Below are 24,541 nucleotides of genomic sequence, written 5' to 3' on the forward strand. Positions count from 1 at the left end.
CTCGGCTTTTCTGTGCTCGGGACAGCAGCCCAGCCCAGCCCACAAAGTCCTTGAGCTTTTGAAGGCTCGTAAGCACTCAGAGCACTGCCGCCGCTGGGAACAGCCTCAGCAGACAGTCCCCGAAGCCTCCCCAGCGGCCCTTGGCTGTCCAAGAGGAAAATCCCACTCTGCCCGCTGCTCACGTCTGAGCCGCCCACTCCTCCAGCGTCGCCAGCGGAAAGGGTCAGCATCCCTCCTCACTGCAACTTCCCAAGTTTGCTACCCTGAGCTTTGCAGAGCACTCTGGAAATCACTGCATGGGTTCCTGCCACCTGTAAATTTGCCACAGGCTTTGAGCTTGGTGCAGCATGTGTCGCTGGTAAGGAGCAGGCCCTGGGGGCTTAACAGGCCGAGATGCTCAAGCCCATGTGGCAGGAAACTCAGAGGTAACCGTGAGATCGAGGACCTGAAGCAGAATGTGTCTCAAATCCCTCTTTTGAACCTGCAGAGGCATGTGTCCTCCTGTAATCCCCGAAGAGGTGCTAACCTCTCGGTGGTGCGGTCCACACAAGTGTTCCCCCTAGCAGAACGCTGCCTACAACTTCCGAGGACACCTCCTTCCAGCACGTTTTTAGAAATCATGAACACAGCTTCCCCCAAAAGCATGCAGCACACCTGGCTGCCTCACTGGCCCACAGCGCTCAGAGAACCTGGGGGCTCTCAAAGCAGCAGCCGGGATCATTATCTTGCATCCCCCTCCCTGGCCCAATGCACAAGAGCAGAACCTGCTGCTGGCAACGTGCCGCCGCAGCAAACCGGGCCGCGAGCCGGAGCGCCAGGGCTCCAGCGCCTCTTACCTTCATTCGGTCGTATTTGTCATCCACGTCTTGCAACCAGGAAATGAACTGTCGCGCATTGAAACGGTCTCTGACCGATTTATTTTCGTCTCCCTAAGCAAAAGACAGCAAAGGGGAATTACATGGCACTTTGTTTTTTCTCTTAAAACAGTCAAAGTCCTAACAGGCGATATTCGGATGCCTCTTACAGCACATTCTCGCCAGAAACAGGGCTGAGGTAACAAGAAGGATGTCTGCAGGGAGCAGTGATGGAGCACGCTGTTCTTAGCTGCCCTGGCAGCCGTTTGCTGGGGTTTCAGCCTCAGGCACGGGGGCTGTGCGGGCATACACACACGTGCACGCACACACACCTCCCTTCTGCTCTCCTTGCAGAGCTAAGAGTCCTTCTGGGCCAGCCCCTGTCCCAGCACCTGCAGCTCTCGGTCTCCTTCAACTTACGCCCAAGATCATAACATCTTCAGCGCAGAAGCGCAGACACTTTTTGGCTGAGAAATGCCGAGGAATAAAACCAGGGCTCCTGAATCAATATGCCAGGGCACTAATAAATTCCGCTATACTGTCGCTGCACAGGATCGCTCCTGCAATGCAGCAAGGCGCTTTCTTCAGAGCAGACAGGCTGGTGGCGCAGCCGCGGCGCGCAGGCCGGCAGAGGGTGCCGATGGGATCGCTCGGTCCCACTGCAGCGCCTTTTAATTCTTACAGAGCCGCACAGCAACAGACACTGCAGAAACCAGACGTGATTCCCCCCCTTCTCTGGCACAGAATTATATGAAATCAAAGGAAGAAACACTCATTTTCTGTGGACTGTGCAACAGATGCTGGCTCTTTCAATGCCAGTATTCAGATACAAATTCATTTAATGGCTCTCCCCCCTTTATACAACATGAAAAGAAATCCTGGAGTGTAGATAAATAAACGTTTCAAATGTGCAGATGATCCTGATCAAGAAGAAGGGCCTAGGGTCCTGCGACTCACTGATAAACATGAGTCATCATTGCTTCTAAAGAGACGCACGACGCTCCCTGCACCACTGCGCTCCCAGATATATTTCCTTCCCCTGCACGCACACGGGGTATCACAGAACATGCAATTTGAGCCCTCCTGTAACTGAGTCAGACTAGTCAACCTGGGAACATGCTGAGAAGGTCTCTCACAACGTGTCCCGTCTCTATATGCTGCGGTGTGTGACAGTACCCGAGCAGGAAGAGCAATAGTAACATCCCTCCCTCCCTCAGAAAAAACTCATCTCCCTCAGATGCAGCACCTCTGCAACGCTTCAGCGCCGTAAAGACAGGAACTGACCTGATTTTCTAGAGGCATGTTGTAGACCTCAGAGTCCAGCAGCATGGTGCAGGCACTGAAGGGCACAGCCTGGTTCGCGATAGTCCTCGCTGCCCGGCAATGAACTCTCAAAATCTCCTGCTCACAGGAGACAATCAGCTTCTCCTGGAGAAGAGCAGAGGAAGCAGTGAGTGGTGCAGCCCTGGGTTCCCAGCACAGGAAATTCCCCGGCCTCTTCCCCGGCAGGAATCCTCCCCAGAGCGCTGCCCTTACCCGCTCGATGCTGTGCTGGAGTCGCAGCTTCCCCCTCACGGCTTCCTGCTGCTTGAAGAGCTCCTTCAGCGGCTCTGCCAGCGACGGCGGCGGGGCGATCTACGGACACAGGGCAGCAAAGGGTTTCAGGCAGCAGCTCTGGCTGCCTCTGCAGCCCCGTGGTGGGGCCTGCCCCCACTGCCATGCAGGCAGGGGACGTGGGCTTGGAAGGGGCTGGCAGCAAGACCATGGGGTGAAAGCAGACACCTCCCAAGGGCTTGCAGAGGGAATGGGCCGCCCTGCAGGGTGCTGCGCAGAGCTGCAGGAGCACAAAGCCTGCGTCTTTGCTCAGCAGCAGGCAGCAACGGTCCGTGCCCTGCCAGGGGTCAGGCCACAGGCAGGGATGAGACAACGGGGCAGGAGATGTTCAGCACAGAGAGACGGGCTCAGCCTATGGAGCCAGAGCTCTCCCAGCTACCTGCCTGCTCACCTAAGGGGTTGCAAAGGTGGTTTGTAAAGGGGCCTGGGAGTCTTCGACCAAAGGGATGAGGCTTAGAGAAACACCCGAGGCAGCAGCCCAGTCCGCGCCCTGTGAAGGGCACGTCACGTGGATGACGGAAGAGCCACAGGACTGAGCCAGAGGAACAGGCAGCCGACGCTGCTCTGCATTTTCCTCATGAGCAAAGCACACCGCAAGCTCAGCGCAAGCTGCAGAACACTAGAGCAGGCAGCTCTGAATTAATCTAGGAATGAACGAGCAGATGTGACCGCAGGCTCACGGCTCTGTGGCAGGCAAAGCTTGCATTAACTCATGAAACAGGGCTCCAGGCAGATGCTGCTCCCACTCCCCTCTCATTGCAGGAACAGGCACCATGTTCTCATCCCTCACTTCCAACATGGCTCATACTTGGGGGAAATGGAGATTTCTCCCAACACGTGGCCTGTTGGTTCACTTAGACTCATGGCTTCTGAAATGGTAGGATATATTGAACTACTCAAAACAAAGTTTTGTGTAAGGATAAAAGGAGAATCCATCTATATTTCCTAAAGGGAATGTTCTCTGTAAGAATTTTACATCAATAAAAACATTATTCTAGTAAAGCAAAAAGGGCCTCTCTGAGGTTCTTGCACGGACTTCATTGCTGTTCTGGACAGGCAAAAGAAAGGCCCATGGACAAGGGTCTATCACACTAGCTGCAGCAGGCAACACAGTTTGACGTGGCAGGTCATGTTGACCCTCCTCCTCCTTGAGGCTGGACCCCAGATTTACTGCCTGGAGCATCAGGTTTATTGATGCATTTGTATTAGCAAAGTCTGTTCATACAGTGCAGCAAGGAAATGCAGGTCCCATTGCCAAGGAGTTACTGCTATCAGCAACTCAAATATTGAAGCTTTAGTAAAATGATGGCAGGAGGTAAGAACAGCTATCTTTTCCTTACAGTCTTCTAGGTTCATTATCCCATTACTATACTGCTTGCAAAAGCAGTTTTGCCTTCTGGCCTCAAATCCAGCAGATTCACATAAACTCACTCTAAAGCCTCAAAATATCTTAGGTTCCTAAGCACAGCCTAAGGTCTTGTCTGCAAGAATACAACAATCTCAGAGGATGCACTCAGCACGCAGCCATCCCCTTAACCGCGGCTCAGTTTTGTCACTGCGAGTATGTTCTAAAAGTATGCTAAAGACACCGTTGGGGTGCCATCGGCACTGTTAGAGCACTTCCGCTGCTTCAGGGGGACAACGCAGTTGTGCTGGTAACAACAAGGGAGGGGAGAGTCCCTCACGCCGTGTTTTAAATTGACTTGCAGAAATAAGAGAGGGGAGAAGGTGACTCACCACTGGAATATGAAGCTTGCTTAGAGGTTTGCCATCCAACAGGTAGGAGCCAGTATAGGTGACATATTCAGCATAGCACTGAGGAGCTTGGGGAGTAATATAGCAGAGGATTTTCCGCTTCTCCTCAATCTTTTTCCTGATCTGGAGGTACTCAAAGTAGGGGTTGGATCTGTCACTGTGATAGGGTTCAATGTCATCCAGTTTTATAGCATCTACGATAGCTGCCAGTGTCTGCTGTATCATCTCTCTAGTCTGCTGGGTGGAAGTGTTGATCTGCTGCTGCAGCTGCTGGTTGGAACGCTGGAACCTGCGTTTTCGTGGGTGCTGAGTCTGAGAATCATCTTCCTCTGTAATTCGGCCTTTGGCACGTGTGGAAGGTGCAGAAACAGGAGGAAATTCCTTCTCAGAAGATGCAGCGTTCTGCTTGTTTTGGTTGGCCAGCATCTGAGCCCGGTTCCTGGTAATCCGCTGAGGAATCTCTTCTATTTTGGGTGGTTTGGGAGCTTCTGCTACTGGTTTTTGTACTGGTTCAATGATTTCTGCTTGAGCGTTCCCTGGAGGTGCATCTGTCTGGGAGGAAGAGACTTGGCTCCCACTGCGTGCTGCAGCACTCTCCTGTGAGGTGCCACTCTCAGGGGTGGTCACCGGTGGAGGACAGCTTTGAGAATTGCTCTCTGTCACCCCACTAGAAGATGACAGGTCTTCATGAATGGGCTCCACCTCTTTGCTCTCTGCCTGAGCAGACTCCGATGAGGTCTGCTGGAAAATCTGTGCTTCTGACTCCTCTATTCCTTTTTCGTCAGGTGCATTCAGCACTTCTGAGGTGGCTTCTTGTGCAGTCACTTCCGATTTCTGCTCCTCTGCTTGTGGTTCTGTTTCCACAGGCAGGGCAGTAGTTGGCTGGCTGGCTGGCGGCTCCTCCTGTTCACTGGAAGCTATTACAGATGCATTCGCTTTAATAATCCCAGCATTTGTTTCTAAAGCTGTTACAGGACTTTCTTCTACTGGTTCTGTTTCTGTCATCTCTGTCTCTGGAACATCTTTAGGTTGGAGCGGCAACTCTGGTAGTGAGAAAGGGCCAAGGTCCAAATCATCTTCTGTATTGGTGAATGGATCAGGCCATGTTACAGGCTCCTCTGTATTTGCAGGTGCAGTATTACTATTTTCCAAGTAGTTGTTTTCTGGTGTCTTAACAACTTCTGCCTGAGTTTCTGTTGGCATACAAGGGGGCTCTGGAGGTATCTCAGGTGCTTCTTCTGGAAGAGGCTTGCAGTTATTAAAGAATGTGTCTAATCTAGTAGGGGACATATATGGCGCTTGCTCATTAGCAGTTGCTATTTCTCCTGGAACTGCTTCTTCAGCATCTTCCTTGACTTCATCAAGCCCTGGTTCAGACACAGACAGAGGGTAAGATATAGGAGAAACTGGGTATGACGTATCTGTGGGAATGAAGGCTACTGGTGTGGGATGAATTGGTTCTAGGGAACAGAGCGGTGGTTTAGGGGACTCGGGAAACCTCTGGGGAGATTTCATCAGAAGTTCTGAGCCCATGGACCAGCCGACAGAGTGCTCTGCTGGGTTGCCCATCAGGCTGGGAGGAATTGCAGTGTCAGGGTTGCCGGATGGAGGGTTGTCCCAGTCCATATTGTTTTGTTCTGGCATAGCTGAACTAAAATGGTTTTCTTCAATAGGTGGTAAAAAGGTAGGTTCTGGTGGCATAATAGAAGCAGTAGCTTGCTGCTCTTCTGTAGTATCCAACGGCATGCCAAGATCAGGAGGAAGAGCACTTTCTACAGAGGGGGCCAGCAGTTCATCTCTATGTGAAGGGGAGGATTTTGCTTGTAAACCAGAAAAGACACTTTCAGGTGACTGGGCAACTCCGCTGACAGCTCCTGGTGCACAGTGCAAAGCCTCCACTTTAGGTGATGAAACCCCATAATCAGGCGAATAATACCCAGGAGATAAACACTGGAACTTCTCTGCAGGAACAGAGGGAAGGGGAACTTTTTCCTCCATTAGATGCTGCACTGGAGAGTCATAATTGGATGTTGCTGGGACACTTTGCTGTCTGAAAAATTTATCTCCAACACTGAACTCTTCCTCAGGTGGCCTTCTGATATCAACAGAGATAGAACGGTAAAGGTTCGTAGAGGGTATGGTACGTGTTGGGGTCTGACTTGGATTCTCAGGGAGCCCGCTAGAAACATTTGTATATCTGTCAAAGAAGGATGGAGAGCATGCATTCATGGACATTGTGGATATGGGCAGCGAGTGCTGTGAGTCAGCGCATTCGAACATCAGATCTGTGTAGTCTTCATTGCTGCATGAAGGAGTCCTTGGTGTCTGCATCACCTCTTCGTAGCTTGGACAAGATACCACAGATGCTGGGGTTGGAACACCTGTCGGCCTGTTCTGATCCGGCCGGGGAGACGCAGGAAGGATTTCCTTCAGCTGAGGACCAGTTATCCAGTCTTTAGAATCTGTCCCAACAGCAGGCTGTGCCTTGTTGTCGGGTGACAGTATAGGAGTCAGTGGACCTAATTCTTTAAGTTTCTTGTCCTTGAGCTGAGTATCCAGCGTTAACGGCTTCTTTGTTGCCAGATCCAGGCTCCTCTTGCGCACCTCTTCAGCGCTTTTAATTTTGTCCTTTAATTTGGGGTCCCCAGATCTGTGTCGCATTTTCTCCATTTGCTTCATTCTCTCTTTGTGCCTTTTGTGGCGTTCCTCAATTTCCAGGTCCTTCTGGCTCAACATCCTTTCAAAGCTGGTCATCATCAGATCACCATCTCCCAGAAGTTTCTCTCTTGGCCTGGTATCCTTCTTGCTAGTATCTTTGGAAAGGGTTATTTTTTCATTTCCATTGCTTATTTTTATTGACTCTGTTTTGTCTTTCTCTTGGCTCTCCTTGAGTTTCTCCTTCAGCTTGGTTTCACCAAATTTGAGGTTTTCTTCCTTTGATTTATCTTTAAAGGTGGTAACTTGAGGACTGTCCTTGTCTTTAACTGTTGACTTTGGCTCATCTTTGTGATGTTTAAAGAAACCATCTGCATGTTTGTCTCTATGCTTTTCCTTTTCTTCCTTCCACTTTTCCTTGTGTTTATCTCGCTTCTTTTTCTCTTTCACTGTGCTGATGGCACCGGAACCATAAGTCTTTTCTTTTTCTGCTTTCTTTGACAGCTCTCTTTCAGAATCATTTTTATCTTTCTTTTCAGAAAATAAGTATTCAATGCTTTTTTCTGGTTCTTCATCAGGCTCTGCCTTCATGTTGTAGGAAGTGCTAAAAGCCTCCCCATCCACGGAGAAATCTTTTTCGTAATGAGTGGAATCCTTTCTGCTGGAGTCTTTAAATTCTTCTATTTTTTCTTTTTTCTCCGTCTTCTCCTTCTTTGCTTTTTCTTTCTCATGACTTTTCTTTGATGAAGATGAGGAATGTCTGTGTCTCTCCTTCTCCTTGAGTTTGTCCTGCAGGCAGGGCAAAGGGAGAGAATCTTTAAATTTTTCTTCAGAGGCATCAGTAAGGGAGAGATTAGAAGACTCAAAGAGGCTGGTCAGTCCTGGATCTTGTCCCCTATCTGTGAAGCTATCAGAAGAGATTTCACTGATTTTATCATTGGAGTCATCTCTGTAGTCATTCAGAGCCTCCTCCTCCAATTTTTCCAATAGGCTCTTCTCTGACTCGCCTCCCTTTGAAGACTTTTTCTCTTTGGAATGCTCTTTATCCGTCTTTTCCTTATGCTTGTTTTTCACCTTATCGTCACTGGCGTGTTTCTTTTCAGCTTTTTCAGGGAGCTTTTGCTTGTTTTTCTTTTCCTGAGTGGAGTCTATGGATGTTCTGTCTTTCCTGTCTTTGTACTTCTCCGTAGAATCTTTCTTCTCTTTGTGTTTCTCAGAGGAATTCTTCTCCTTTTTCTCTTTTCCGCCCTCTGATGTTCCTTTGTCCTTTTTCTTCTCCTTAGATTCCTTCTCTTTCTGCTTTTCCCCTGAATGTTGCCTGTCCGAGGAGTACTTCCGGTGTTTCTCGGTGTAGAGTTCCTTTTCAGCAGCTGCACCATCATCCTTCTCCTGCAGACTGTCTAGTCGATGCATTTCACTCCCAACAGCTTCACTGACTTTGAACCCTGTTAAGCTGTAATCATCCCTCTCATCTTCACTTTCATCTGTGAAGATGTCTGCGATGCTGTACCAGCTTTTCTCTTTGCTCTTCTTCTCCTCCTTTTTCTCAGAGAAGTCTTCTCTATCTGCAGAGAAGTTTTTCTCTTTCTTTTCTTTAACTTGGTCAAAAGAACTCTTCCTCTCTTTGTCTTTGTTATGCAGGTCTTTGTATTTTTCTTTACTTTCTTTTTTCTCTTTAAAACCTTTATCTAATTCTTTGTCTTTCAGGTTTTTCTCAGGAGCAGCTTTTTCATTTTTCTCCTTGTCGCCTTCTTTGGATTTTTCCTTGTATTTTTCTGGCTTCACTTTTTCTTTTTTTTCCTTATCAGGAGCATCTTTCTTCTCCTTCTCCTTCCCTGAATGGTGCCTATCCCAACTCTCCAGACTTTTGCCACTGAACTCAGGGTCAGATTTATCCTTGAAGAATGTTTCGCAACCATAGTCTTTAAATTCATCTCGATAGGGCTCTTCCTGCTTAGTTTTAACATCTTTTCGATCTTTAGAGCTATCAGAGGAGTCTTTTCTATCTTTGTTGCTGTCACCTGTATCTTTGTCTTTTCTGTCTTTGACACTTTCTGCAGAATCCTTCCTTTTCTTGTCCTTTTCAGGCAAGTAACTAGGAGTAACTTTGTGTCTTTCAGTTTGGTCCTTTTTCTTCTCAGAGTTTTTGTCCACATAGTCTCTCTCTTTCTTTTTTAAGAAAGTGTCTTTTTCGTTACGTTTTTCATTGTATTCTTTCTTCTCTTTCGTTTTATTTTCCTTTTTCTTGTCTTTAATTTCCTCTTTCATAGGTTCTATGATTAATTTTGCCACAGTGTCATTTTTAATCTCCCTGAAGTCTGTTACTGGAGAATCCCAGCTATCTTCACCTTTGAAATCGAAGGAAGAATCTGATGACAAGTCTGAAAACCATCTCTCTTGCTGATCATCTGAGAGGCTGAACTTTGTGTCCTCATTTTCAGCAAATTGGCTTTTGTTATTAAACTCATCAAATCCAGACTCATCCCTGTAAACTTTTTCTTTCTTGCATTTTTCTTTCTCTTCTTTGAAGGATTTTTCTTTCTCTAGTTTAGCAATTTTCTCCTCCTTCAGATCATTCTTCTTTTCGGATTTTGATTGTTTGTCCTTCGACTTCTTCTTTCTTTCTTCCTTGTGTATTCTGGGCTTCTCCTCTTTGGGAGACTTCTCCTTTACAGGCTTCTCTTTTTCTGATTTACTTAATCCTTCTCTGAAGGATTTACTCATGTCTTTACTACCATCCTTGACTTTTCTTAATGATTTCTCCTCTTTTGAGGATTTTCCAGTCTCATCTTTAAACAACCATTCCTTCTCCTCCACTTTACCTTTGGGGAGCTTCTCTTCCTTCTTACAGTGTTCTCGCTCATGCTTTAACACTTTCAATTTATTTTCGACTGGATTTTCTGTCTCTACTATTAAGCCTTTCTCAGGCTTTTGTTTAGAGTCCTCAAACTCAAAAGAGAAAGTTTTGATTATTTTAATGTCTTGGCTGATGGGACACTGTCCCTTCTCCTTGTTTTTATGTTTATGTTTTGTTTTATGCTTTTTAACAACCTTCCCCTCCTTGTCCAGCTTTGGAATTGCTCCATCCACATTGGTATGGAATGAATTCTTTTTCTCAGAAACAGTGTTGTGTGGGTTGTTTTTCTTTTTGTGCTCTGGTTTCTTCCTGACTGGCTTTAGTGACTCTAAGCTCGAATCCTCAGACGAGTAGTCTGACTCGCTTGTCAGTCTCGTCCTTGTGGAGTCCGATAAGGAACTGACATCTGACCAAGCTGGAGAAGATATGGTTTTCCAATTGTCCGTCCTCCAGTGCTTGGAGTGTTGTTCTGTAAGATTAGGATTATGTTTTTGGGATGCTAAACTCCCATGAGAAGAGGTCGATGAGGCAGACAGAGAGTTAAACAAGGAGGATTCCTTTAGCACTAGCCTGGAGTCCTTTACACAGCTAGAGCTCTGAAGAGAGTCTCTATCATCCTCCTCACTCTCCACATTTTCACTCTCTGATTCAGAGGAACAAAATTTGTCATTTTTTTTGCCAAACCGAACCTCTTTGCTTTTAGTCTCCTTCTTCCGCTTCTTTTTTACTTTGCTTTTCTCCTTCTGCGTCTTTGTGCTGGCAGGCTCCCGGATCTTGCTGCTGGGCAATATCGAGTGAGTCGAAAGTCGCAGCTTCTCCCCAGTCCCCACAGCAACGCTAGTCTCCTCCTCATCCGAGCTGTCCGATAGGATGCGGTGGGCAGCTTTCTTTGGTGTAATTGTGTTATTTTTAGTATAAGTTTTCACTTCCATTTTGGGTATGGAAATGAAACTGTTTGCTTTAGTCTCTTTTCTGTAATCCTTTTTCAGCAAATGTTTGTCATCGACTGGCGGTACCCGGTCCTGTTCATCATCCTCATCAAATTCATACTCATCCTTCACCGGGGTGATGGTTTTGGGGGGCTCCTGAGCCTTGGGCTTGTGCTTCAAACCCTTCTCAAACTCTGAGTCTGTGTTATTGCCATCAACAGAGCTGGAGGGAGCGAAGGAAGGGGCGTCCTCCTCTTCTGAGGTCTCTGCAGAGAGAAGAGAACAAAGCGTTAGGCCTCCGAGGGGCCCTGGGAAGGGAACATCATCACAGCCTGCTGCACAGACCTCAAACCCTCGGGAACAGCCCTGGCGCCCCTTCTCCTCACCCAGCCTTTGCCATGTATGCGGCTAAAAGCTCAAAATACAAATTGGAAGATCTTTCAGAAAGAAACAGCTGTTCAGTATCAAACCTGTGAGGGATATTCCTGAAAACAACGTCCAGGGTGTATCACGGGAAAGAAATTGTTAATAGGGTTATGACTGTGCAAATAGAGTGCTGGCTAAGACTCCCCATAGGGCTTGAATGTTTTCTCCAATTAGAACTACTGCAACCTTTCCCATCCAGCACAGCCACGATGGTGGCACTCGCAGGGCAAGCTCTAGCAGTGTACCCTACTAAATACTGGCCCAGGAGCACAACCTGAAAACGCCAGCACTGGTACTGCAGAGCTCCTTGACTCCCTAGTTGGGAAGGGATGGAAATACACAATATGTGCACTCAAACTTCCTCCTTTCTATGAACAAGCTGGAATATTACTGACATTTTAAAGGTAAGACATCCATTTACCTGCAATTGGCTTCCAATCCTACATCTCGATTGCACCAGGCAAGTGATCTCAACGTAGGCTTCCAGGGCAAACAGCTAGAGCTCCCGGAGCTAAAGGCTGGTAGTTATGTTGTCTGAATTTGAGAGTTACAGCTACAGATGGACTCCTGACCGTGACAGCAGCGTGCAGATATTCTGACAACAGTCTAACTTCACTGTCCTCTTAACGTATCTGTATTAACAGACAGCTGCAGGCCACAGACATCACTCCCATGTTCACATAAAGGTCAATCTCACCTGTTGAGCTCTCTTCACTAGAGGGATACGTGGTCTTTCCCAGGAGTAGATTCACCATGGTGGGGGAATTAGCTACTTTTAAAGGTGTCTCTCCCTTCCGGTTGCTTTGATGAGGATTCCCTCCATAATGTAACAACAATTTCACCACCTGAAAACAGAAAACGAGACTTGAAGATGCTCATAAAGATGTTTCAGTTCCAGGCTTTTTGCAGAGTTTCCAGATATACAAGAAAAAGGGGGATGTCCTCAGGCTACAGAGCAGCCTCTCCTCAGGCCATAGGACAGGCCTTAGGACAGAAAGAGTCACTGGTAAGAAAGGAGACAAAAAAAGGCAAAACGAATTAATCTGGGCAGCAAAGAAGGGAGAAGAACTTGATGCAAAGCTATGATGCCTCTCTTCCCCACCCCGGAAGAAAAATGACGAATTCTCCTGCAAAGGGGAACACCAAACAAAATATTTAACAGCACTGGGGCAGGGAAATTCTCCTTAAAAGCCAGCCATAAAATCTAGCAAAAACCAACCTTGAAGTGCCCATTATTCGCTGCATCATGCAGCGGGGTGTCGTCATCCAACCCCTTCGTGTTGACTTCAGCGCCTGCAGCAAGCAACTGCTTTGCAACGTCATAGTAACCCCGGTTGCACGCCTCATGCAATGCTGTCCAGCCTGCAAGTAAACAGACACTCGTAATACGGGCATCATCTCTACGAAAAAAATTAAAACCAGTGAAAAATATCCTCTGTCCACAGAAGCTCTAGCTGCCAGTGTGTCTGGGCGCCTGTGGCCCTGATGGCCAGCACGACTGTCCCCTGACCAGCTCCCACGCGGTGCAGCCGGGTCTGCAAGACAAAGACTCTGTGCGTAAGAAACCCGCAGCTGTGCCTTGTAGCCCCAAACACTCGCTGGGTGAATCCAGCCCATTCTTCCCTTTAGTAGCACAACGTGCCACAGACAAATCATCTGCTAGAACTGACGCAGCTCTGGGAAATCAAAAGGCAAAGTTTTGCGTATGAAATTAAGAGAATTGCTTGTGGAAGCCAGATCTCAAATCCTATCCCCTCTCCTACTCCTCCGTAAGAGGAACACTGCTGCTTGAGTCAGAAACGAGTTCTGAACTACAGACGTTCCTCTGAAACATCCCACACACAGACCGAACAAATATTTTCTGCCTGCTTTCCAAAGCAAGCAGCTCTGCCACCACAAACAGGTCCTGATTTCAGAGAGCAGCCAAACAGCAGATCTCCACAGTAACAGCGGCTCTCCCTCTCAAACAAACCTCTGAAGAATACAGAATGAAACATTTTATCAAGTTCAAACAGACTATTTTTAAGCAGAAACTGTTTTGAAGTTTCCCAGCAAATGCATATGGCTCCTCAAGTGTTTTGCTGATAGTGTCGTGGGAGCTTACTCAGTTACCTTCACTTGGAGGCATTAGAAGGGGCACCTGTGACCAAAATTCATCACAACCAATACTTCAGTCTAGCACCGATATTAATCATACAGGCGGAGGAACATGCGTATCTATTTATAGGCAAAGAATCGTGCTAGAACATTAAAAAGCAAAGTCAAGCTCTTGGAAGTGCCAGAAGAAAGGCTGCCTCGTGCTAATTTAGCCCCCTCGTGGGTACGGGAGTGCAGGAACGACACAGTTCATCTCATGACTACCATTCTGCTGCAAGACTGTTCCCTTCTCCCAGGGCTCGGCCGAACGAGCCACCCCGCAGCCCGCTTTCCTCTCCCCGTCCTGCACACGGCCTCCAACTCAGCCTTCCCATATATCCCGTCAGCCTGTCTAAAATTCCCACCGCCAGCAACAAGAGCTTCGCAACCCAGCTGAACGGAGGAGGTCGAGGTGCTATCAGGTCCGGGCAGGGAGCTGAGGTTCAGAGAGAACGCTCCAAGGACCTTCCGGTTTGGATTCACCGCTGGAGCAGCTCGGAGGCTGATCTCCCCCGTCTGCGGGCCGAGCACAGCTCCCCTTTGGCTTCGCACTCAGGTTCTGCACTTAAAAAAGACTCAAAATCCAGAGCGTTGTAGCTATTTGCCATTCAACGCTGGAGCAATGATTTTACAAACCTAATGTTTTTAATATTTTTGTGCACATAGTTTCTTATGTTTTAAGCAAAACAGGAGCTAAACCAGCCCACCTCCCTTTGCAAATCCTCCTCCGGACTTTCAAGACGACACCCCTGTGGGAGGGAAGCAGCAAACAGACAAGAGGGTCCCTGTCACAGGCGCAGAGCGCGGGGCTGGGACAGCCCAAGGACGCACCACCGAGCCAGTCCAGCTCAGCCTCTCCTCCCCGAGCGGAAGCGTATTCAGTACCGGCAGGACAGCCAGAGAATTTAGCTGCCAAACCCTAGCGTGGGAACTGATGATTTTCAAGGATTTATTACTTTGTCAACTCTCTAGTAGGTTTTTTTTTGTTTTGTTTTGTTTTTTTTAAAAAAAAAAAGGATAGCAAGACTTTTCCCCTCAAAAGGGTAATGTTATTTTTGGTTAGTCCCCTCGTTATAAATAGCAAATCTGTGCTATACAGAAACTGTTGTCTCTGGTAGGAGCCATTCTAGGAGAGGGAACGTTCTGCCAGATGGGAAAACGTACAGACCGTGGGCTGGCTCCGCGGCAGCGACTGCCGCGCCGCTCCGGGGCTGCTCACCTGCAAAGTCTTTCACGTTGACGTCCGCACCCTCGATGATGAGCTCCTTGATGCGCCGGGCATCTCCTCGGATGGCAGCTCGGTGCAGCCGAGTCTCTCCCCGCTCATTTCTCTTATTTACTTTATCTTTGGTTTTGGAGGCAGAGTTAGGAGTTCCCTTCTGACAAACTGTAGACTGAGAGGGATGCTTTGGTGTTGTGTCAACTGCAAGGAGGAGAGGAACGAAGTGAAGAACTGCAACTCAAAGGAAGACCAAAACCCTTAGAGGGAGCTGTTGCAATATATTTAATCTTGCCTCTCAACTGAAATGTTGAGCACCCAGAGACAACTGAACCTCGGAAGTTGATGTGAAGACAGAGGAAAGCCTGTGTGTGTATAACACAAATATTAATTGCAGGCTGCCAAAGCCCACTGGAGAGAACTGTAGTCCTTGAAAAGACTGTAGGCAATAATCCCATGATTTAGGAGTAGACAATGCATCTCCTTACCCTAAAACCTCATTTCCTAAGGGAAGTGGCCTTTTACCAAGAACATGTGAGGTCTGAGAGCCTTGGGAGGAGAGCACACACTTCCTGGGAGAGCAGCTGAAGGCTCTGAGACTACGCAGCTTCCCCCCGCCACAATAACAGCGACATAAGCTGCTAGATTTGTGTTAAAAACAACAAAACAGGTGGCTAAAAACTGCAAAGTTTGTGCGTAAGATGCAGACACAAATAAACAGAGAGCACAATGCATCTACAAACCCCAGAGGGGATTGCATATGCAACAGATAAAATTACTAAAATACAAAATCCATGGTAAACATGTTCCAGTTGCTCTGCCTCTCAAGTTACAGTGTGCACTGGTTACCAGTTTCATCCTTTTTCCACAAGAAGAAACATTTTTAAAATACCTAAAGAGGATGACGTTCTGTCTTTTATTCACACCACTCCTTCGCTGAAGCAGCCCGAGCCGCCAGCAGGAACTGGGCACCCGGCGCAGAGGAAGGTACCCGGGACCCCAAGTTCTAACACGGCCGGCATCTGGCCCACAGGACACCTCTTTCTGCTACTGCCTTACATGGGGAGCAACTGCCCGAAGGGTCGGCAGTCCCCAGCCCCGTGCGAACGCCGGCGGCAGCCCAGCACGCTGCCTGAGCCCCCCGGGCAGCCAGGGGACCGGGACGTGCTGCTGCGCGGGGCTCCCGAGGCGCCCCCGGCCCAGCACCCAGCCCCCGGCGCCGGAAAGGGGCAGACCCTGCAGAGCAGTAAATCAGCCCTTTGGCGCCTCTTTGGACAAGTACTTTGGAGTTGGATAGGTTTATTAAAGCTTGGGCAGTAATACGGAGATGGCAGGAAACAAAAAGCAGCCAAGAGAGAAAGGCGGGCAGGGGCGAAGCGCCTCCGTCCTGCAGCTTCGCCCCAGACCCCCTGCTCTGCGTTCTCCCCAGGCAGCAGGACCGAGCTGAGCCCCAGCGTTCGCGTTTCCCGGGTGGCAGCTCATCTCCGCTGGTGTGCATGACCTGCTCTAACTAGCCAGTAACCGACGCAGCTGTGCACTGCGCAGCCCAGGCACACGCGCGGCTCGCCGCGAGCTCACGCGTGGCCGCCCACACCTCTGAGCGAAACCGCGCTTCAGCTCTCACCTGGGCTGTTTGCAGATTCCTCTGCTGTCATCTGCATAAGCAGAGCGACTTGCTGGCGCTCGGAGAGCGGGTAGCCGGCCCGGATTCCTGAAAGGCCCATTCCAAACAGCAAGCCGGGCTTTCGCGTGGCGGGCTCCTTCTTGATCCTCTTCCGTTCTGGACCCTGCTTTTCTGTGATGCAACGAGACACAAAAGACAGGAAGGTTTCATCCATGAACATCACCATAACCGAAAACCACCTTCATTGCTGAGCAAAATGCTCACAGCAGCTTTCCAAATCCATTTCAGTATTTCACAAATTAAAAGCAGCCTCTGGCGAAGGAAGCATCCTTGTGGTAGAAGCGCTGGTGTTTCCCCGCAGCGGCACCGGGGACGGACGCCCTCGCTCCCACCGCCGCCGTCCCAACCCCAGGCTGGCGGCAGCCTCCGCCGCCAGCGCGGTCGACGGGCCGGCCGGGGCAGGAGGGGCACCTTACCTCGGCCTTTCCTGGCACAGGTCACTGGCAGCTTTCTAATGGTTTTCCTCATTTTTTCAAGCTTTCTTCCCCTCCCCCTTTCACTCCCTTCTCCCCCCACCTTCAAACAGCAGCGCAAGAGGGAGAGAAAGCGAGTCCACAGTGGCGGCCGCTGCCAGTACTGTACCTTCCATCTTGCTTCTAGGAGCCTCCATGTCATGCCATGGTGCTTCGAGGAGCGAACACAGCCTTATGCCACCACAGCATGGACTGAACTGGAGGCATCTAAAAGCATCAACAGAGAGTGCTAACGAGACACAGGCGAACAGCTCGGAAACGTTGCCACCTCACCCCCGTATCACAGCCAAGTCACAGTCTGCATTCAAACCACCACGACACCACGGACCCCTGCAGGGCTGGTGCTCAGAGGACGGTGCCGGGCAGCAGCAGGCCGATCCTCTCCTTCCAGGGAGGGACAGCGTGCACCTGAAGTCAGGCAGACAAACTGCTTAGCCACAGCCGTTCCTGCACGTCCCCCGCTGAAAAAAGCCCAGAGGCAAGGAACCTAACCCCCGAGAGAGGTCTGAATCTGCAGCTTTCCTTAAGCAGGTTTCTGCTTCTCTCTATGTAAATATTGATCCTGTTCCCATACAAGGCAAGTTAGCAGTCCTGCCTACGTGTTTCTGCTTGCTTGCTTGTTGATGCTCCTGTCTGGAGAAAGCAGCAATCCTGCTGCCTGCTCTTCAGCAGGTCTGCAGGGCGCCAGCAGCAGAGTCCGGCCACAGGGACGTATCAGGGATTAAAGTTGCAAGGTGTCAGTTTAGGAAATAAAAATTAAGTTTCCTTTACTGGTGCCAACCAAACGTGAGACAGAATTTGCATCTGCAGAATGGCACAACAGCTTCCTGTCAATAAGCCAAGTCACATGCACCTTGGACTGCCCTAAACCTCCCAAAAGCCTAAAGACGACGCGGGGCGGGGGGGGTGCATGCCCGTGTGCGCCTGTGAGCGAGCGCGTGAGAATCCCTCCTCGTTCATCGGTGTTTCTAAAGCACTAATGTAAGTCGATTTTAAGGCTAACTGCACGCTTCGTGCTGCGTACAGAGCACCTCAGGACAACATCAACAGTCTTAGAAGCCACAGAGATATCAAACGCAGGTGAGCGGTTCCTTGTCCCAGAGTCACATCCTCAAATGCCCCTTTGAATCAACACCAGCGAGATGTGGCTGGAGAAATCTGAGCAGCAGCAAACCACCTCGCCGTATCACGACGTGCAACAAGCACGGGCGAGCCGCTCAAAACCTCCCTGCACAAACAAACTCTGGTATCTAACTGATCACATTTGTTCTACAAGAGAGCGAATCCTGCCTGTGACTTTGAAGAGCGAGGTAAAAATCTTTCTAATGTAAGAAAATTGTAATTCTCACAGTCACTAGAGCCGGGCCCTGCCAGCCTCAGCCCCGCAGGGAAGGGCTGCTCGTCAGGACGCAGTCAGGTGCGGAGGACGCGGAGGGGCTTTCGCAGCAGCCAGCCCGCCAGCATCTGCTCCCCGAAGAGGAACGCCTCCACCCTGAAGCGCCTTAGGTGGGCTGAGGACGCAGCTCATCTCCACGCCTCTCGGTGAGGTACGCAGGCAAGGTCTCTTCTGCTCAAAAGTCTGAATCTAAACATGCTTATTATTTTGCTGGAGGTATTTTGAGAATCCCAGTAAGCCTAACAAGGATGATACAGGGAGTCTCAAAAATAGGGTTTGCAATCACGTAAATGTCTGATAACACTCTCTGAGAGACCGAGCTTCAACTCGGAAGCAGCCTGGGAGGGGAAACCCTAATAAAAATTAATCCCAGGGCTTGCCCGCCTTCCCTCTGGCTCCAGCATCCTCAAGCGGGGGGATACGGAGGTCCAGGTGGATTTGCAGCGGATCGAACAGAGGGAAGCTTAATGGACTAATAACTGCGACCATTTTCTTCCCTGGCACATCTGTGTCGTTGTAATGCACGGTCAAAGAGCATCATGGAGGCAACTCTGAGTGCACAAGCTGCTTAAGCTCGAGCCGCGAGCGGGGGACGCCAGGACCACCGCTGCTGCGCCGCGCTGCCCGGGCTGGCTCCCTCGGGGCCGGGCTCTCCGGGACACTGGGGACTCTGTGACAACCAGAGGCACCAGCCCAGGTCCCGCAGCCTTGGGAAAAGGGTTTAAATGGGTCAACCTGCAACCTTTAACCTGGCTCTGTTTGTCTTGTCATATTCGTCATTTTGTCAAATTTTGTTATTTAAGTGACCTTTATTAGACCAACTTTTTAAGGGTTTTTTTTTTTTTTTTTTTTAAATCAGCCTCTGCTCAAAACCCTCTGCTGACTGTTCTGATTTTAGGATCTCATTTTCCTACCTGCAACACCTCACCTCCAGCACTGCGTGAAACCATGCAAAGCGCGCGCAGCAGCTGACCGGGCAGCTCAGCTGTGCAAAGCAGTGCGCACAGAGCGACGGCAATGCAAACAGGCTGACCTCCCCAGCAGAAGCAGCCTCCAATCCCCTATCAATTGCATTTAGTATTACTTATAACTGTAGGTAAAGAAAAAAAAATGTAGGTATGTATATTTTAAGACAGATGCGTCTCTTGAAATCAGAAAGTTTCTTCATCGCACCTGAATGAGACACGTATGTTGCTGACAGGCTCAGAGAGAACCAAATGTTCCTCCCTCAGGCTGCTAACAGAGTTCTGAATCCACAAGAATCAATGTTTCTTTTCTATTTTTTTTATCACTGCTATTCTCACAGGCACCGTGCCGCAGACAACCTTTGAGCAAAACCTTTCCCCCCAAACCTGCCTGCGAACCAAGCAGGATTCCCAGTGAATCAGCAGGAGCCTTTGCAGCAGCCAGCTGAACGGAGGAGAGGCCAAGTCTTGCATCTGTTTACCACTGATTCTGCAAAATCAGATTTAAATGCAAAAGCCTCAAGCGCCAATCAGCATAAATTCTGATATTCAGTAATTATTCATGCGCTCGGAGGTCAGCAGTTGCACTGGCATGTGCACGAGCACGCGCGCCCGTCCCCCGCTGACGCCGTCGAGGCAGCGTACTTCTGGGGATCCGAGAATAACACACGTTACGTAACACGAGTCCCTTCCTCCGGCCGCGCTGAATTAGACGGCTTAACGGCCGTCAGGGGAGATCCTCCAACGGAGCGGCTGAAAGCGAGGTATTTTCGACCACATGGGATTAACGGAACGACCTCGCCCGGCACCCAGGTGCCATTCCCATCATCCGCGCAGCTCCCGCTAGAAACCTCGGCTGCAAAAAGCTTTCGCAGGAGGAAGCTTTTACTCGGCCAGCACGGAGCGTGGTGGGGCGAAGCCAGCCGCCCCGTGCCGCGCTCTCGCCGGCCTCGGAGCCGGGAGCCCCGCGCGGCTCGATCCGGCTACGTTTTAGAAACCCCTGCCCAGACCTCGCTGCCTCGGAAGAGCCTCGGGAAGGAGTCTGAGCACATACGACACGCAGGGAACGTGTTCTCCAGGGTGCCGTTTTTGGACTCAGTTTAATCAGCGGGAAAACCTGTAGCAGAGTTGAGGGGTAAAGAGCTGCAACGGTTCACGGCAACCCCTTCCCAGGGGAGCAAGCCAGCTCCGCGGCCGAGCGCTCGAGCGCTCACGACTCCGCTGTGTCGCTGCAAACGCCCAGGAGCTGCCTGGGATACCCGAAACGCGAGTCGCTTTCGGCTCCGCGCGCCGGGATGGAGCACGCTGCGCCCCTGCGCCGCAGGCCCGTGGCCGGCCCGCTCCTCTGCCTCGGGAGGCTGCCGGGAAGCACGGCGACTCCGGGTTGGAGCCGTGGGTTAAAAAGCAGCTTAGGTGGGAAACGCTCCCCTCGCCAGAGTGGTCTCGGCCTGCACGTTTACGGGGGCGACGCTTCTCTAAAGGCCATGCTGCCCGTTGCGCAGCCAAACGTCCTCCCGACGGCGGCTAGGCTTGCTGCCGGGGCCCGAGCCTCCGGCCGGCCTCGGCACCCCCGCCCTGCCTCCTCCCTTCCTCTCTTCCCTTGCGAACAGTCCCAGTCCTTCAGCTTCTCCTTCCTGGGGATCCCTCCCCGTGGGCACGGCTCGGCTCCTCGGAGGGTGCAGAGGGTCTCGGGGCAGGGGCAGGACCCCACACACCTAGACAGCCTTGGGCCCCGTCCTCCCACGCGGCGCGGCACGTCTGCCTCCCGGGGAGGCCTCCTCTCCGCGGCGGCGAAGCGACGTCCCCGGCCGCCGCCGCGTGACGCTGGAGTAGAGCGCAGGGACGTGCTGCAGCCTCGCCGGCCCGCTGCAGGCCTGCGGCCACCTCCGCACACAGCCCAGCGGGCCGGGCTACCGCTGCCAGCGGAGCCGGGTCTGCCCCGGAGCCCAGGGTTCCTCGGCTCGCTCGCCAAGCCGCTAACAGCCCCGTGGGGGAGGAAGGGCGGCAGCGCCCGTTCCCGGCCGGCCGGGCCGCAGCTCGGCGGACCCGTCCCAGCTCCGCGCCCGGGCCGCCGTACCCTGCTCCTCCTTCCCGCTGCACAGGCCGCATCCATCAACTGTCTGCAGCCGGATTCCTGACAGGAGCTTTGCACTCGGGAAATCACAGCTTCGTGCCAGGCAGCCCCTCCAACCCGGCGGCACGAGGCGCGCAGCCTCGCACGCGAGCCCTGGGAACGCGCGGGCGCTGACGGACAGCCCCGGGCAGCTCGGCGACGCCGCGTTTCAGTTGCCCTGGCAGCAGAAACGGAGCTAGAAGAAAAAATCAGATCACAAGAAAGCGGGTGTTTTTTTGATGTCTTAAAATACAATTAAATTCAACATGCAAGAAAACAACTTGGCCTGGGCAGCTCCAGGGTGCACGGCAGCAGGCAGCGCGCCGGGTCCCGCGCCGCGTGCTCCCCCTCGGCCCCGAGCCATCCCATCGCGTCCTGCCTTCCCTGCGCTGGCCGCCCCCGGTTGCATCCCACCTCGCGCAGGCAGGGGCGAGGGTGCTGAGCACCCACCGGGCCGGGCCGGGCCGGGCCGGAGCGTGGCAGCCCCGAGGCGCAGCTGCGGCGCACGGGCCGCAGGCTTGGGAGGGCCACCCGGCGCGTACGTGCAGGGGGAATTTGCGATGAGAACAGGAATGTTTCCATCAGTACGACTTGGCTGCTGCAGGCTGTCAGAGCCTGTGATTCACAAAAACCCACAGCAAAGTTCAACTGAAAAACCCTGAATTCCTATTAATTCTGCAGTTGCAGAAATTTCCTCCCCCACAGAACATTTAACATTAAAAAGCATGTGATCAACAAGATAAAAATAAATCAAAATGCGTCTCTCGCGCTCCCTCGCTGTGATAAGGCAAAGAGGGGCCAACGGAGGGAGCTGCAGAAACGCGGCTCCGCCGGGCGCTTCCTCGCAGGAAGGAAGCGCCGCGTGGCGACGGCACCGGACCCGCACCGGCAGCCGGCGGCTACTCCGAGCGCTGCTGCTGCCTCGCTACGCGACCGCGGCGCTCGCTGCCCGGTGCCTCGCTCCCCCGAGCGCCGGCAGGATTTCCCCGCGAGGGAGAGCGGCGGCCAAGCTGCCGCTGGCCCGAAGGGCGCACGGGCAGGCCGGGGAAGAGCCGGCTCGCAGCGCCGTGCCCCGGGGCCTCCCGTGGCGCCGCCCAAACTCCGAACCTCAGCACCAGGTCCGGCGTGCTCCGGCTCAGCCTCGCGGATGTGAAGCTGCAGAAGAGCTCCGAACCGGCTTCCCAGACCCTGATCTGTCCCATGCAGCACAGAGCTGCAAATGGAGTTTTTTTCTTTCTGGAAAATGTTACTCAGGACACAGTGTGTGTGTGGGGGGGTTTCCACCCAATTTAAATAGAGAACTTACATGAAGAGCTCAGCTGAATGGCTCCGAGCTGCCCTGGCTCCTGCAGGCTCCTGCATCTAACAAATGCTTTTCTGCAACACCTTACAGCAACGTTCAGAAAACTAGGAGAAACAGTCCCCATGGGCGAGCAGCTCCGAAAGCTGCACCAACCCCCACGGCGAGCGGCGCCCGGCGCTCAGCACGGCGCTGCGGCCCGGCAGGAGCGCGCGGCCCGCCGCAGCCCGGGGCCCGACCGCACCGCTCGGCTCTCCGGTTTAAAGCAGCTCTTCTGCTGCTCGCTTCAACCTCCTCCAAGCCTAGGGAGCAAACCTCCACTCGTGCCCTGCCGTCGCTTAATCCACCCTCGCTGCCGACGTGCCGCTCGCAGCGCTGCTGTCAGGAGCTGCGAGCCGAGGAGCCCAGCAGAGCCACCAGTGCCGAGCACAGCACGGGAACTGCTTCCCGTTCTTTCAGGAAAGCCAAAGACGTGGGTCTGGCGAGAGCTGGAACACGAGCATGCTCCTAGGACGGCAGGATGCGACCGCTGGCCGCAGCGGGGTCTCGTGCCCGCGCCAGACCGCGGCTCGGGAGCACGGCCGCAGCCCGGACGTGGCTTCGGAGCAGGGGCTGCTTCTTGGGGAGGCGTTTGGGGCTCGGCCGCCCACCCGCGGGCTTAGCACGAACCCAGGGCCTTAGCAGAAAGCAGGAAGAGAAAAGAGGCAGGGAAGAAAGGAGAGAAGCAGCGGTGCTGAATAATCCCCTGGAGCCGCCTCAAAAGGCCATCGCGGGGCTCCCGCACGCCGGGCGCAAGCCGGCGCCGCGGCCGAGCAGCACAGCTCCTCGCTCCCCGCTAACGCTCGTACCCTGTAATGCCAAAAGCATCTGTTCCGACGGTTCCGACATGACAGCACATGCATGTAACGTGGTACCCCGCGGAAAAATACCATCTCCAAATAAGCAGCTCAAACTGAACATCGCAGCATTGCGCAGAGAAACTACCCGCCAGCTCTGTTACGACTTGGGATTTTCAACAGTTTATTCACCAACAAGCCCACAAACAAAAGATCGATGAGGATAAATAAGAACGGTACAGACAGCAACAGAGACTGCGTTACGCCCCGGAAGGACGTGCAGGTTGCCGCTTTTCTGATCCACAGCCTAGCACCCACGAAGTGACTCATTTTCATTTATTGCAGAAGTTGCAGGAAATAAAACGTTTTTGGAGCACAAAGGGGAAAAGCGGGTTCAACCTGAGCACAGTTAGTCTAGAGTCTGAGCCGGCAGGCGCTGCCGGGCGCCTGCGGCTCAGGCACATCGGAAAGCTGAGCACGAGCAGCAGGGTCAGGGCTGCTCTCCGTCTGCGAGCAGAGCAATTAGCAGCAGGGCAGAGCTACTCCCCAAGTCCCTGCGGAAGCCCCAGGGCCGGAATTTGAGGACAAGCGGGCAGAGATGCCGGGGCAGCGGGGCATGTGCCAAGAAGGAAGGGGAGGAGGAGACGGAGAGGAGAATCCCTAGCAGACGCTGCCTGCGGCAGGGAAGCCGCCCTGAGCTGCTCCTGCTGAACAGCGATCCCCGAGTGCCTCCTCACCGGCGGGGCACCGGGGCTCCGGGGACAAACCCGCCGCGCACAAATACCCCGGCGGGGCGGCAGGGACTCCGGCTGCGGCAGCCGGGAGCGGAGAGGTGACCGCGGAAGGGGAACGGCCCCTGTTCGTAACCACGGCCGGAGCCTACAGCCCCACGCTCCGCTGCCGGCCAGCAGGTGACGGGGGACCTGCAGGCCCCGGCCCCAACGTTTTCAGTATTTTTAAAAGCTTAATTCAGCAAGAGAGGTTTAATGCCGTGCCCTAGATAGCCTGCAATCCAAATATCAGCGTTTTCCTCAAGCTAGGCTCATACACAAGACAACGCAGATGTGCAGAAACGTGTAAATGCATCTTCTCGCCAGAGCAGCCATTTAGTGACAAACTGCTGAGAGGGGCTGTAAGCTCCGTGAGAGCAGCCAAGAGCTTCGTATCGGAACCGGCAGTCTCAGAGCTAAATACGAATAATCCTGAGAGCGAGCAATTTTCAGGTCCAGACCTTTCACTTACCATGCAACAGAAAGAGCTAGAGAAGGGAGGAAATAGGGGCAGGATGCCGGGCACGACCGCGGGCCGGCTCCTTGCCGCCCAGGCAGC

The 24,541-nt window shown here is 52.2% G+C and overlaps 1 protein-coding gene across 7 annotated transcripts in view; it reads right to left on the minus strand.

Moving 5' to 3' along the window:
- Nucleotides 1-24,541, minus strand: part of ANKRD11 (ankyrin repeat domain containing 11) — a 163,045-nt gene that overhangs the window by 3,428 nt on the left and 135,076 nt on the right. For all 7 annotated transcript variants that reach the window (XM_062586535.1, XM_062586532.1, XM_062586533.1 and 4 more), the window contains 8 exons: nucleotides 16,070-16,240; nucleotides 14,446-14,649; nucleotides 12,310-12,452; nucleotides 11,788-11,935; nucleotides 4,206-10,930; nucleotides 2,391-2,489; nucleotides 2,139-2,282; nucleotides 837-929 (listed from right to left, as the gene is read on the minus strand). In XM_062586535.1, the coding sequence (XP_062442519.1) occupies nucleotides 837-929; nucleotides 2,139-2,282; nucleotides 2,391-2,489; nucleotides 4,206-10,930; nucleotides 11,788-11,935; nucleotides 12,310-12,452; nucleotides 14,446-14,649; nucleotides 16,070-16,240 (7,727 nt within the window). The remainder of the gene's footprint in view (nucleotides 1-836; nucleotides 930-2,138; nucleotides 2,283-2,390; nucleotides 2,490-4,205; nucleotides 10,931-11,787; nucleotides 11,936-12,309; nucleotides 12,453-14,445; nucleotides 14,650-16,069; nucleotides 16,241-24,541) is intronic.

The sequence above is a fragment of the Rhea pennata genome, chromosome 13 (assembly GCF_028389875.1).
Source record: "Rhea pennata isolate bPtePen1 chromosome 13, bPtePen1.pri, whole genome shotgun sequence".
NCBI classification, from domain to species: Eukaryota; Metazoa; Chordata; class Aves; order Rheiformes; family Rheidae; genus Rhea; species Rhea pennata.